Source organism: Protopterus annectens, chromosome 9.part0 (genome assembly GCF_019279795.1).
Source record: "Protopterus annectens isolate FY-2018-M chromosome 9.part0, PAN1.0, whole genome shotgun sequence".
NCBI classification, from domain to species: domain Eukaryota; kingdom Metazoa; phylum Chordata; order Ceratodontiformes; family Protopteridae; genus Protopterus; species Protopterus annectens.
The window spans coordinates 863147998-863162753 of record NC_056743.1 but is presented as its reverse complement, the minus strand read 5'-3'; the positions used below and the strand labels follow the sequence as shown (position 1 = coordinate 863162753).

The 14756-nt window shown below is 38.2% G+C and overlaps 1 protein-coding gene across 2 annotated transcripts in view; it reads left to right on the top strand.

The window, feature by feature from the left end:
* Window positions 1-14756, top strand: part of LOC122811616 (RLA class II histocompatibility antigen, DP alpha-1 chain-like) — a 202188-nt gene that overhangs the window by 172035 nt on the left and 15397 nt on the right. For both annotated transcript variants that reach the window (XM_044083584.1, XM_044083583.1), the window contains one exon: window positions 3971-4252. In XM_044083584.1, the coding sequence (XP_043939519.1) occupies window positions 3971-4252 (282 nt within the window). The remainder of the gene's footprint in view (window positions 1-3970; window positions 4253-14756) is intronic.

Sequence of the window (14756 nt, the reverse complement as noted above, 5' to 3'; positions counted from 1 at the left end):
CGAAACTCTCCTTAGCATGGAGAACATCGATATCTGTGCAGTAACAGAAACCTGAGAGCACCCCAGCACTACCAGGTTATACCTCATACCATGCTTTTCAGCCCCAAAACTTGGACCGAACCACAAAAGGAGGGGGAGTATCGATATTCATCAAAGATACCCACACCTCCAGGTTGGTGGCAAAGCACGAAGCATCAGAGACTATCCATGTGCAACTAACAGTGGGTAAAACTGCCTTCCAGTTTATAGCCTGCTACAGACAACCCTCGCAAACCCAGGAACCCCACTCGACCTTCCTGAGAACACTGGAAAATATGAAGGTCTCTCCAAACACCATTATATTGGGCGACTTCAACTACCCAAACATAGACTGCGAGCATTACTCTAACTCCAACACCCTAGCCCAAAGGTTCCTAGAATTTATAAACTCAAATGCTATGGAACAACTTGTTACCAATCCCACAAGAGGGGAAAACATACTGGACCTGATCATCACCAACATGGGGACTCTATGCTCCAGACCAGAAGTGTATCCCTCACTGGTAAGATCAGACCATAAACTAATCTCACTGGATATTCACATCCCGACCCCACCCCCTGCCCAGAAAACCACAGTGAAAAACTTCTCTAAAGCAAATTTCACACTCCTCAAAACTGAGGTGGAATCCTTCAAAGCCCCCGGGCCTGTGGAAAATATGTCCCAGACCATAGAATCCTTTATAAATGCATTCTATGAACACCTTCAGGAATGCATGGATCATGCAATCCCGAATAAAAACAAGACCCAATCCTCCAAAGGCAGACGTCCTGTCTGGTGGACCCCAGCCATAAACAAACTGTACAATAGAAGGAGGAAGCTACTAAATGATAGAGCAAAATCCCAAAAAGGGACGGCATCACTGATCAGTATTAGCAAAAAACTACGGGCACTCATAAAATTGTCTAAGGCCAGCTTCGAGAGAAAAATTGCACAGGACACTAAGGATAATCACAAGGCTTTCTTTAGTTATGTTAGGAACCTGGGTGGTAATTCCCAGATATGCTCAGAATTAGTCCAAAATGACAAAAAATACACTGAACCCACAGACATTGCCAACATCCTAGCTGACAGGTTCAGCACAAACCCCCCCTCCCCACCAAAAGGGCAAATATCTATCCCAGCAGAGTGCTGCCCCCTGACATCTCAGATGCTCAGGTAAGAGCCGCACTCTCCAAAGCAAAAAACACAGCATCAATGGGACCAGACGGTGTCCCGGGCTGCATCCTACATGAACTCCAAGAAGAGCTAAACGCAAACATAAAACTACTGTTCAATCTCAGCCTTACTACAGGATATGTGCCCAAAGAGTGGCGTACAGCAACAGTGGTCCCTCTCAAAGGTGGTGCCTCAACGGATCCTGGAAACTATCGCCCCATAAGCCTGACTAGCTTAGTCTGCAAAGCTATGGAAAGGATCATCATGGACCTCATAAATAAAGATATTGGGGACCTACAGACACTGGATCCTACCCAGTTCGGCTTTGTTAAGAGCAGATCCTGCCTCTTAAACCTGGTTGATTTCTTTGAAACAGTCACCAAGGCAATTGACGAGGGGAAGGTGATCCACACAGTCTACCTGGACTTCGCAAAAGCCTTCGATACAATACCCCACTCGGGCATTATAGATTAGCTCACCAGCTTAAATATAAACCCCTATGTTACTAGATGGATTGCAAACTGGCTCAAGGACAGAACCTACATGGTTAGAATTGCTGGAGCCATGTCAGACTTCAAACTAGTTACAAGTGGTGTCCCACAAGGCTCAGTCCTGGGACCTCTCTTGTTCAGTATATATTTCTCGGAGGTACAGGCCAACACGGAAGGACTGTGGCTGACCAAGTTCACAGATGACTGAAAACTGGGCGTCATAATCGACTCTCCAGCCAACACAAGCATCCTTCAAAAGGGCCTCATAGAAACAGACAACTGGTGCCAGAGCCATGGCCTCAAGCTAAATGCCAAAAAGTGTATAGTCATCCCCTTTGGCAAAAACAAAGTGCCCACAAATTACCACATAGGTAGTAATCTATTAAGTACAAAAGAAGTAATTAGGGACCTGGGGACCCAAGTTGATAGCAATCTCTCATTTGACAACCACGTGGCCAAAGTGGTTAGAAAAACATTTTATATAGCCCACCTAATCATGAAGGGATTCACATCTAGATCAGGGGAGGTCATCATGCCTCTTTACTCATCCCTCATCAGGCCCATAATTGAGTACAATGCCCCTTTTGGGATGTGCCTTACCAGACACCTGCAGCAACTGGAAAGACCCCAAAAGTACCTCACCAAGAGGATCAAAGGGCTCAAACAGATGCCATATGCTGGCCGGTTAAAGAAACTCCAGCTCTACTCAGTGGCATACCACCTGTTCAGAGGCGATCTGTGCCTGACGTATAAAGCCATGTCCAACCCGGAATTAATGGACATGCTGCACCTCAGAAAATCCAAATCCCATCGAGCCACGCTCAAGAGACTTGAACCTCAGCACTGAAATAAATAGGACATGCTGGAGGGACAGATTCATAACCCAGAGGCTCCCTTCACTCTGGAATAAAATCCCAGTCCAGGTTAGGCAGAGTCCCTCATTGACTCTCTTCAAGAGGAATCTTGATGAGTGGATGGGAGATCGTAGGTTTACCCCGGGTATCACGTCTGTGTCACTGTTAGACAGAGGCACAGTATACTAACCTCGAAAAAGGGCATAGCAAAATAAATTTAAAATGGGTGATGAAAGCCAAACACATTCTGGCTAGGCTTATAAATGCCCTAGGGCAGATAGCCTAGTATGAACCTATGAACCTAATCAAAGCATCACCTTTCAAATCCCCTTTTCAAGCCACCGCATGATGCCTTCTGCACTTCAGCAATCTGCAAGGAAAAGAAAAAACGATAAATTCTATGTGCACACATACCATAATTACTTAACATGGAGGCACTGACCAGGACCCCTGCCACCCCATCAAACCAGCAGTACCTACAGGTCATCAGGGCATAGACTTGCAGTAGCATGTTCACGCCAAAATGTGATTGCTTAACTCAGCTACACTAGACTAAACCCGTTAAGCCCCGCCCCATTCTTACATCATTTCCTCCCAACCATCCCTACCTCCACTTAACCCTTTCACCTCCCCAACCCACTTAACTCCCCCTAATATCCACCTAACCTTCCCCCATGAAGATGTCCCGGGACAACTTATCCAGTATAGTTGGTGGTAACAGTTCAGAATTTGTAACATTTGAAGAGAGAGCAATAAGAGTTTAGGTGTAAGTTCATAATGCTTGTTCCCTTTTAACTATGAAATATTTCATTTATTCCAAATGTCTATAAAGTTTCTTTAAGTAATAGAGACACTGCAATATATGTTATTCCAACAAGGGAAATGTATGCTAATGTTTTGCTTTGTTACATTTACTGGCTAAACTGTAAGCCTTTTTTGACATTTTCCAGGATGTATGGTTCTTCTTTTGAAGTAGGAACTGCAGTTGTGACCTCCTGGTTCAGAGGCCCCTCTCAACTAAACCAAGTGAGAAGTGAATGTTTCTTGGTGATTTATTTCTTTCAGTAGGATGACTCTTGCACCAAAATGCATTTTAATGGTAACAAATAAGGCATCATTATTTAATGCAGCCTTCAATCTATTATGCAAGAGCTTATTTTTCCGTTACAGCTTTGCTGATTCCCAAATGTTAATGTTTGCTGGCATGTAGTCAGAGTAATAATAAACATAATTTGAAGAAAGGTTATATGATTGTATGCATTCTGGCATAGAAGTAGGTTTGGGATCTTCAGAGCAGACAGTTAATTTGACATAAATGAGGTTCTGAGGGGCCTCTTTGAAAAACATGAGCTGTAAAAAGTAAAACTGACATTACATTGCATCTTGTCACTTTTTTAGAGTGATTTTTTTCTTTTTTTTTTTCCTCATAGTCATTCCCAGAATCACAGTTCATCCCCAAAGAAATGTGGTGGAGAAGCACCCTAACTTGCTAATGTGTGTAACTAGTGGCTTTTATCCACAAAGAATACGTGTCACAATGCTGAAGAACGGAGAAGAGGTCACACATGATATTTCATCATCTGGAGTGGTATCAAATGGAAACTGGACCTACCAGATCACTTTGTTAATAGAATTCATACCAAAAAAGGAGGATGTTTATGGCTGCAAAGTTGAACACAGCAGTCTGAAGGAACCAGTGATTGTGGAGTGGAGTAAGTAATAGTTAGATTGTCACTTAATGATTACTTTTAGACAGGGGTGGTTCCAGGAGGGGAAATGTAGGACATCTAAAAACCAAAAAAGCAATAAAATATAGAATGTACAGTAACTATTCACCAGTAATCCACTGCTAAGCATGAAAGACCATTTACCTATGTTTCCCTATGAAAAAAAAAACAATAAATCCCATAGTCTAATAACGTGTTTACGTATTTTACATATCCTGGCAATGTGCTAAATTGTCATGCTCAAGGATTATGGTTTGGATGAAATGTTAGTATGCTACAGTGTAACAAACATCTCAATATCTAACAATACATGAGAAGTTGGAGTATGGCACAACAATGTTTTTGCACAGTAAACAGAAAAAAAAAAAAGAATAGCAAGTTCTACTTTGTGCTGATCAAAGATATTTGGATGTACCTTAAAACTTACATTTTATACCAAAAACACTGAGAGACATTTGCTAAACAAAACAAAATACCCACACATTGAAAACAGATTTTGTATGAACAACAAAAAACTTATCTTCCCTTGAAACTCCTGTGTATTTTAAATACATCTGAAAACCCACTAAACTACAAAAAAAGACGTGTTGGGATTCATACTCAAATACCATACAGTGAAGCACTAATTAGTGATTTTGTAAAAGGTGCAAGAAATCAAAAGGCGACATGTAACACATTTGCTAACATCTTGGGACAGCCCATTGGACACGTGTCCATTTTCATGAGCAGCCCAGGAGTACTGTCTGGTCAACTGATTTGGTCAGAGTCACACAGAAGACAAACAAAAGGCTGAAGGAATCAAAGCAGCTCATTAACAGCTCATAGCTGTACTTGTCTCCATGTGCCAACAAATAGTTGTAGCCCAAACACTGTGTATTTCACTTCTGAGTGCCTGCAAAAAGCAAGCTAAATTAAAAAAATATAATAAGTGTAAACATTTTAAAACATTAAACCCTTGGACTTCATACTGTCCAATTTATTCACAGCTAATTAATAAACACACTGTCACCATTCAACAAAAAAAAAAAAGAAATCAAGGCTCACATCCAAATTACATGGCTTATATGATGATGATGATGCTGTTTACTGCAACTGATTCCTTCCATCCTTCACACTATGACTATTCTGGGATGCAGGAACCAATTATTTATATACACACACAAACACACGCACACACACACACACACACACACACACACACATACACACACACACACACAGACATGCACACACACATGTGAGAGCCCCTTCTCATGCCTTCTGTCCCTCTTAGCTCAAGAATCAGAGCCAAACACCCAAAATCATAAATATTTTAAGTATCCAGACTTCTTCCACTTTCATCTTCAAACCTGTGCCCGCATCCTACTTAAAACTACTGTTAAAAAACTCAATCCATACTCTGCTTGAACTGATGACCTCCCAGGTATTTACCTTAAAATAGCAGCCAATACCATTGCCTGTTCTATCTCAACCATTATAAATAGTTCAATCCTGGAATCCCACATTCTCTCTCTCTCTCTCTCTCTCTCTCTCTCTCTCTCTTTCTCTAGAAAACATCACACATTATCTCTCTACACATAGGAGGAAATTCAACATTCATCACTAACTTCAGATCTATAACAATCTTATCCCCCTTCTCCAAAATACTTGAAAAATATTTTCAAAAACAATCGATAAACTGCCCCCTGCAGGAAGAACTCCTATCCACCATACAATATGGCTCCAATAATACTAACACTGCACTTCTAACCTTTATCAGTTCTGTCAATACAGCTAGTGATAATGGCAAATTAGTCTCCTCCTTATTTCTAGAAATGTCTAAAGACTGTGAGACAGTTTTGTCACAACAAATTTCTACTTCAGATGTCTTCAATAGGTCTATCTCAAGTAACCCTTCTATGGTTCAAAAGGTACTTATAAGTATCAGTCAGTAAAATGACACTCCATTCTCTCTCCATACCTCTCAGTCACCACCAGGGTATTACAAGGCTCTATCCTTGGTCCCCCCCTCTCTTTAACATTCTCACCACCACCATTCACACATCTACACAGCAGGTCTCCTTAAAACAATACACAGATGATTCAACACTCATATGCATATCAGACAACTTGGCTCATCTCCAAAAGAAATTAGTCAGGAAGCTTTAACAGCCACTGAAGCATGGCTTTGTAACTCATAACTCATGCAGAGATGCTCCAAAAAAAAAACCTATTTATTTTTCTTCACAAATTCCTCTCTCATGAATAAAAAAAAAATAAAGTCCTTACCCTTAATAATATAACCACTGAAGTTACTTCTGATTGCAAAATATGAAGGATGATAGTGTGTGATAACCTTAAATTTAACTTGTATATACAAAATTGCATAAAACAATCACCAAAAAGTACAGATGCTTTATAGATCCAAAGCTTTCTCATAGATGCATCAAAAACCACACCTGACACCATTTACTTTCCACTCCTCATTACTTTATGGTGCTCCCACTCTTATTAACTACAAGGCATAACAAAACAAAAAAAAAACACTTGAACGATGCTAGTAATAAATTGGCTACATTTGTAACAAATACGTCTTTCAGAATCCACTTCTGTATAGCACGAAAAAGCCTAAATCAGTTAGAACTACACCACCAAGTAAGATATGCCCACCTTTTTGCCACCTATTAATTATTCAGCTTCTCTCTGCTTGTCCAGCACTAAATATTATTCTACACAATATTCCCACTGAGTCCAATGACCAATAACTCCTTTTTGTCCACAAATCAATCAAATCTGCTGGAGATGGTTTGCACTCATACCATTTTACTAAGGCCTGGATAGCCTTACTGTATTAGTCAGGTCAATACCTTCTCTGCAGTCCTTTCGAATTTTTCTGAAAGACCTCCTAGCCAAAATCTGTGTATGTTCTTGCTCAACCTCAGGATAAACTATATCCCTAAATATGAACAAGTACCTATACATACCTTATACCTCCTTACTCCTTCTTTTTCACTTACTTCCTTACTTCAATCAATTTCTCTCCTCTGACTGTATCTAAATATGCCATAAGCCTGCCTCTTTCTCCCACTTCATATTGCAGTTCCTGTTTGTGTTATTCTTATATTAAATAATTGTCATATATGTTGTATCTATTCTTAACCAATATTTTCACATTATTTCTAAATTGAAATAATTATTTAAATCAGATGTTTTTGTATTATTTCTGAAGATTGTAAAAATTATTTTTGTAATACTTCACAGCTTTACTCACTAGGCATTCACTGAAAATGAGCACATACCCAATAGGAATTTCCTGGTAATCAAATATCAATAAATAAATAAATATTGTTTTTATAGACTTAGAAAACTGGTAGCATAACAGATTTTACATTAGAAACAATTTTCTGAAGGGTAAGAAGTCTGAAATTTATATTTGTCATTATTTGATGACTGCAATCCACAACTCTTTACCAGAAAACCACAAATTTTATGAGAAACAGATCACAAAAAAATTGAGAAAAAATCAGGGACAGCTGAAAATTATACCTTCTACAGGCACACACACACACACACACACACACACAGACACACACACACACACACACACACACACACACACACACAGACACACACACATGCATGCACATGCATGCACACACACACACATGCATGCACACACACATACATACATACATGCATACACCATTTATAACCACTTTTATGATTGTACACCTCAAATATCTGCTAGAGATTAAGTGAATGAATAAATTCATAAATAATTGCCCAATAATACATCTCAGCTCACTGCTGTCAAAACTATTTAGCATTATCTACTGCAATTACTCTCTGCCCATTCAAGTTCTTAGCTTAAAAAAACAGAAGCAGAGGCACAAGATCATGAACTCATTTTAAATATTTCTCTTACATAGTTAAGAAGTTGCTAGGACAATAACAAGAAGCTTTGCATTAGCAAGCATTTTCTGAAGGAAACAAAGTCTGAAACTCACATGCCTGTCATTATTTAATGACTGCAAATCCACATCAATTTGACAGGAAACCACAAATATTTGAAGCAACAAACCAAAATACCTCTCAGCTTCTTTCTTCAAGAAATGTGGACAAAGCCAAAAATAATGGGGGGGGGTGGAATAAACTTTTTAATATTATTTTATTAAGTAAACATGGGGGCTAAGAGCCCTTTTTCAGGGGCAACCCAGGAGCACTATCTCATTAAGTGACTTGCTCAAAGTCACACAGGAGACAAATGGAAGTGGGAGGATTCTAACCCTCTGGTTTGAATAGAGGTGGAATAATTCTAACCCTGTACTTTTGACTATGGGAAGCAGTTCAACATCACAGTGCCTCAAGTGCCAGATAACTTAATTCACTTAGCAAGTTAACAAAACAAAAGCTATTTAAAGGACATGGATTTTCTGAAAAATAAGAGCTATTAAAATCTAGTGAATGACATTATTAACTGACTGTAATCCTCAGTAGTTTCCCAGAAAAAAGAAGTTAACAAGGGACAAGGCATATTTCTGAGGCAAAAATAGAGATATTCTGCAAAATCTGAGACAGATTAAAGGCAGTCTACTCTAATTCAATTAAAAAGTCAACAGAAAAACAAGTTTCAATCAACATGTATTTTCTGAACAAAATCTATGAAGTTCCAATGGCATTATTTCCTGACTATAAACTTTACTGATTTTAATCTTCAGTGATTTATCAAAAAATAAAGACGTTTGTGACACCCCTGCACTTGCCCAGTAATCAAGGAGCCTCAATCCTCATCACTAGCACCAGTGAAGGATATGCACATTTACACACAGTAAAGTACAATTTCCCTTAAGAGCACACAGAGATCACAGTTCCTGACATAGTCACTGCCACCAACCACCCTTACTTATCTGCTACTATAAGGCCCTTACCAAAGGGTGACTAATTCTACTGAGTAATCTACTATTATCCAAATGGTAAGTGTGACCAAGACTTGCAAGGCTTATTAAGAATGGCCTGTATAGTCACCAAATACACATGCAAGTACTGTAAAAGCTTAAATATCTCTAAACAAACAGCCACAATTAAAAGGTTTAAATATATTTAATAATAAATAATGAAAGCACAAGACGATACTCAATAACAACACAGTGGCAACATAGGTCAGAATCACAGGAAATATTTTAAAACAACATTGCAGGACAGTCTTAAATAAATACATCTATACTCATTTTTACTATATTCCTATCTATATCTAAGAAAAATACTATACCTAAATCTTACTTACAGAGCAAGGCAGAAAGTGCTAATGATCAATGTTTCTATGTCCAAAGACAAATACAAAATGCGCAGTCTCTGAGAGGGCTTCCAAATTAATATCAAAACATTACTGCTGGGTCAGCTGGATGACATCACTCTTTGTCACCTCTGCCTTCAGTTCCCAGGCTAATAGAAACTTAAAATTTAGCACATCTGTGTCAAAAATACTTATATCTTAGAAGTTTGCCTAGAACTGGAAGTTGTAAAACAGTTAAACACACTTACATTTGAAACCTGTAATTATTTCTGAGTTAAACACATTTACATTTGAAACCTGTAATTATTTCTGTTTCCAGACATTAGAAAGAACTTCTAGCTGTAGACATACTGTCTCCTAGCTAAGATAAACACAATCATAAAACTCTTCACTTATTTTCTGTGAGTTTGTAATTTAACTATGTATGTTCCAACTTCTACTATGAAAACACACATTTGCACAGACATATAGTTTATACACATTTCTGCTCTTTTCCAGCAGGGTACACTGTGGTTACATTCTTGAAGCTCAGTCATATCATACAGTTCAACACACACTTCTGCATCAGTAGTTTAATATCCACATAACATATAGTTTTCTTACATTTGTAAGACAAGCATACAAATAATATTAATATTCACAAATGACATAGAATTATTTACAAAATTCCAGCTAGCTGGGTTGTCAGCCTCACAAAGTTAATGAAGGTCTGGCCATTAGTGCAGAGGATTAAGGCACTAAGCTTATAATAAATTGCTTCCTGTAGTCAAGGGGACAGGATGTGATTCTTTCTTCTTTTATTTGCCTAATGTGTGACTCTGAGTAACTCACTTAACCACAGTTTCCCAGTAGGTGCTCTGAAGCTCTTATGGTTGTCAATATCTGAAAAGTAGGTCAAGATCAGCTGGTGATTCTGACTACACGGTAATCCAGGGATGTTCATATTCAACTACATGGGTGACTTTGGTAGGATGTCCCACTGTCTGACTTGAAAGGCACACTTACACACACACACACACACACACACACACACACACACACACACACACACACACACACACACACACATATCTCACTTTCTGTCCTTGAAATGCTGCACTGTGGATAGAAAATAAATGTGCAGGTGATGAGGGCTGCTGTTATACACTACAGATCAATGGGAAAAGGCTGTATTTACTAAACTGCAGCTGAGCAGGCAGGGGATGTATGTGGCACCTGCAGCCATGTTGTCCTCTCCTTCTTAAAAGGCACCATGATTGGTTAAAATTTAGATTTTTTTAGTTTTTACTATTCCAAGGATTGCAACACTCACTAAGTACACAGTTTCACGGAAAGGTATGTGCAACATCACCCCTGCTCCTATAAAGTGGTATATGTTATTTGAAAGGAAAAAAATACTCCAACTATGGCAGAACATACATTTCTGCTTTTAAACTGGATTTACTAGTCAGTCTGCTTATTTATAAATGTTACGGCCTCTGCTGTTTAGCCTTTGTACAATGTCTCAGCACTAGCATCATTATGTACCCATCAATTTAAATTCCAAGGGCTATGGCCCATTGACATCAATCTAGTTACCCACCAAAAGGGAGTGAACCATCAGGGAGAAGACCCACAAATCAAATTTCATTACATACTGCAGTTTAATTAACATTTGTAGCTGTAAAGGGAGAATGTTCTTTTCCATCAGTAGTCAGTCATCTTAGAGTAGGTTATTATTACTAGAATTTGTAGGGAGAACAGTCCTCTAAATGGAGAGTAGTATCTCTAATTCCAACCAGTCAGACATTATATGTTTTTCATGTTCAGTGACTTTGGTTTCATGTTTCTGGTTTTAATCCCAGCATCCTTTGATCTATTGTTCTTCAGTCAGTTTTCCTAACCCCACCTCCATCACAACCACCACCATAAACATAATACTTCTCCCTGTGTGTATACATGTCTTGAGAGCTGTGATCATTATGCATGCTTTCTTGGCTCAAGTTTTACCTAGACCATATCTCTTACATGTATGGTGCCTCTTATTTATCCAGTTCCCTCTCCAAAGCTGAAATCTTTCCAGATCTATCTATTAAATGTGTGTAGGTTATAGCCAGCTCCATGGCATAGAGAGGGAAAGCCGTGACTCCACTGCTGGCTACCTGAGTTTAATTATCTGCTCAAGTACCTGTAGGAACTAAATAAAGAGGATGGAAGACAGCAGCCACTACCTGCTGTCTCCCATTCTGGGGAGAGGGAGGAGGCTTTGATTTGCCACATGGTAAACACCTAATGGAAGCACTGGGAGTTCTCCTGGTGGAGTTCCAAACTAGCCAAACCCACACTCTCATACTGTATTCACACTGAGCAGCAAAGGGGAAGTTGGCATGCAGAAGCATATACTTCCCCTCAGTGAACAGGAAGTGCAGGCCTAGGTAGGAGACCAAGGTGCCAAAGGGAGAAGGTAGGCCACAAGCAAGACTGGCAAGCTGACCTGCTCCCTATGGCCCGACTGTCACTGAGGAACAGAGGGCTGATACAGCAGGAATGAATGGGACCTAGAGCTTTTGTCTACCCAAGAATACAAAGATCACACTCTGCCAAAACAAATGGGTCAGTTTGGTAGAAGGCAGAGAAGCCACTGATCACGGTCCTGGAGAAGACCAAAAAACATGTGTAGGGTAATTGTACCATGCTATGGATCCTTTGGACTGAATCCTACTTATAGATTTCAGGGCCTTTCATGGTCCATCATTTTCCTGGAAAGTAGGATCCTGCTCTACTCTGTTCATTTCTCTGTGATATCTCTTATATTTTGGCCCTTGTTTAAAGAATCCTTATGATGCTATCACTATTTATTTACTTCTCTAAATTGACTGTTTGGGTACAGGAGAATAATATGGTGAGAAATATATAAAAACTAAGCATATGATATTTGAGAGACATAAACTGAAAGGTGAATATTTAATACAGCATGCAGTGATTTAAAATGTAGATTAATTTAAGGACCTGGGTATATAGGTAGATCCAGCTTTGAGTTTTCTAATCATATCAACCAATTGGTTAATGGTAGCTATAGAACTATACATGTTATAAAAGATGTATAAAGTCTAGGAAGTCAGAAATTATGAAGTCATTATTTGTTAGTTACATTAGACCCAAACTTGAGTATGGAATTACAATATGGAGACCTTATAAGTTATTATAAGTTCCATGTTATTTAAGTTATTATGAAATACTAAAATATCTGAACTTGTACAGTGTCTCATATAGATATTTAAGAGGAGGCCTTATTCAGGTATACAGGGCATTTAGAAACAACTACCTCTGGGAATGTTTGGGGTTATCAAAAAGTAATAGAGAATCATCAGACAACCTATGTAGAAGATTCTATAGGAATGAAAAGTGTACTAATTGGTTCTCTGAAAGAGCAGCTGATGCATGGAATAGACTATCAAATTACATTAAAGCAAGCACTAGTTTAGATATTTTTTTAAGAACAGCCTGGACACTTATTAAGGAGACAACTGTTTTGGTGAACACCAATATGCTATGAATAAATGTAAACTGAAGAATGCGCTAACTAAGCACACTATTTCTAATAAAGAACATGCTTTTAAATTTATTATCATTGATCAAGCCAAGTATGACAGTAGGGGTGGCCCTAGACCACTCAAACTTTAAGAACTTGAATTAGCCTGGCAAATGAGGCTGAATGCCTACAATTTTTCTGGGTTGAATGACTCATGCTCAATTAGTAGCATTCTCAAACTAAAGAGCTTGCAGAGATGAGTGACATTTTGTTAAAAACATATATTATTTCTGTCAATGGCTGGGTTATACAAAATAACTTTTAATGTTTTTACCTTTGTGTATTGTGGTCACTGTCGTAGACATGTTTACATACTTTAATGTGTTTACATACTTTAATGTTGTTTTATTACTGGTTATCAGTTGTCACTTTAATTTTAAAGTAAGTAGAACAAAGTGATGCAATTGGTGAATGTTGATCACCTGTCTTACTTATAAGGAAGGTTTTTTATTGCTGTAACTGTTTCTGAAGAAGTTTGCTATCAGGCTGACAAAAAGTACTTTAAACAGTGAAATAAATAGTGTTATCTGACTCTTCTCGGACTATGTTGCTGGTTTTTCAAACCTGTTTTTGGATTTATTTTGTTTTGGTATATTGGCAAGCTAGAAGGGCATTAATGCCCATGCTTGAAATATTTGTATATATGTATGTATGTATTTAATTTAAAGAGGTGCATGTTCTCTTCATCCATTCTGTGTGACCTCCCAATCTAGTTTTTGTTACATTGTTATTGGCTAATATATTTGTGTTTTATATGTTGTTTCATTTCCTGTGGTGTTTCCATCTTAAGTGTTTAATATCTTTTTTTTTCAGATGAAAATTATATTTGTAACCTTATAAAAAGATAATACACAGAAACTTGGAAAGACAGTGATATATGATGCACAGAAGTTTTGATTGAAACCAAATTACTTATCATTAAAATAAATTGAGCTTCTTAATAAAGTTTAACAGTTATGCATTACATGACACTAATGAAACTCACTGCAAGAACACTAACAATGCAAAAACATTGTCCAAACATTTTCAGCTCTTGATTAACCTTTCCTTCTTTGCAATACCTAATCAGTGTATGCTCCCATTAGTTGTGGATTGCTCCCACACTTTGAAAATTAATGTAGCAGCTACTATATTCCAAATTGCCTACAGAATTAACTCTGGTATTAAGAACTAGTTATTCTGAACCCCCCAACAGTCACGAGGCACTTTCCAAAATGTCTGGAATATGGCACCCTGCTGACGGTGCTATGGAATTATATACTGTTTTCCATATAACCTTTACCTCATGACAATCCCACACCATATGAAAATAATCTGCATAATCCACTTGACATCTCCAGCAAGTGGCAGTTTGCTTCAGCCCCTGCTTCCATAAACTCTCCAGTGATTGTTGCCAAAAATGTAGTAGTTTAAAAAAAGTCAGGTATGCCATTTGATTTAGCTGAGGAGACATGATACTTTGAATAACCTCAACTCAATGGGGTTTAATTTATTTTTTTTTTATCTGTCTTAAGCTAGATGTTGTAACTCTTGCAGTTAAACCCAATACCAGCTATCTGAATCCTTTCCACAACAATGTGAAGGACAATCATACTCCACTCATACATGCTTGGAAAGCTGTGACCCTTCATTTATTCATTTGTCAT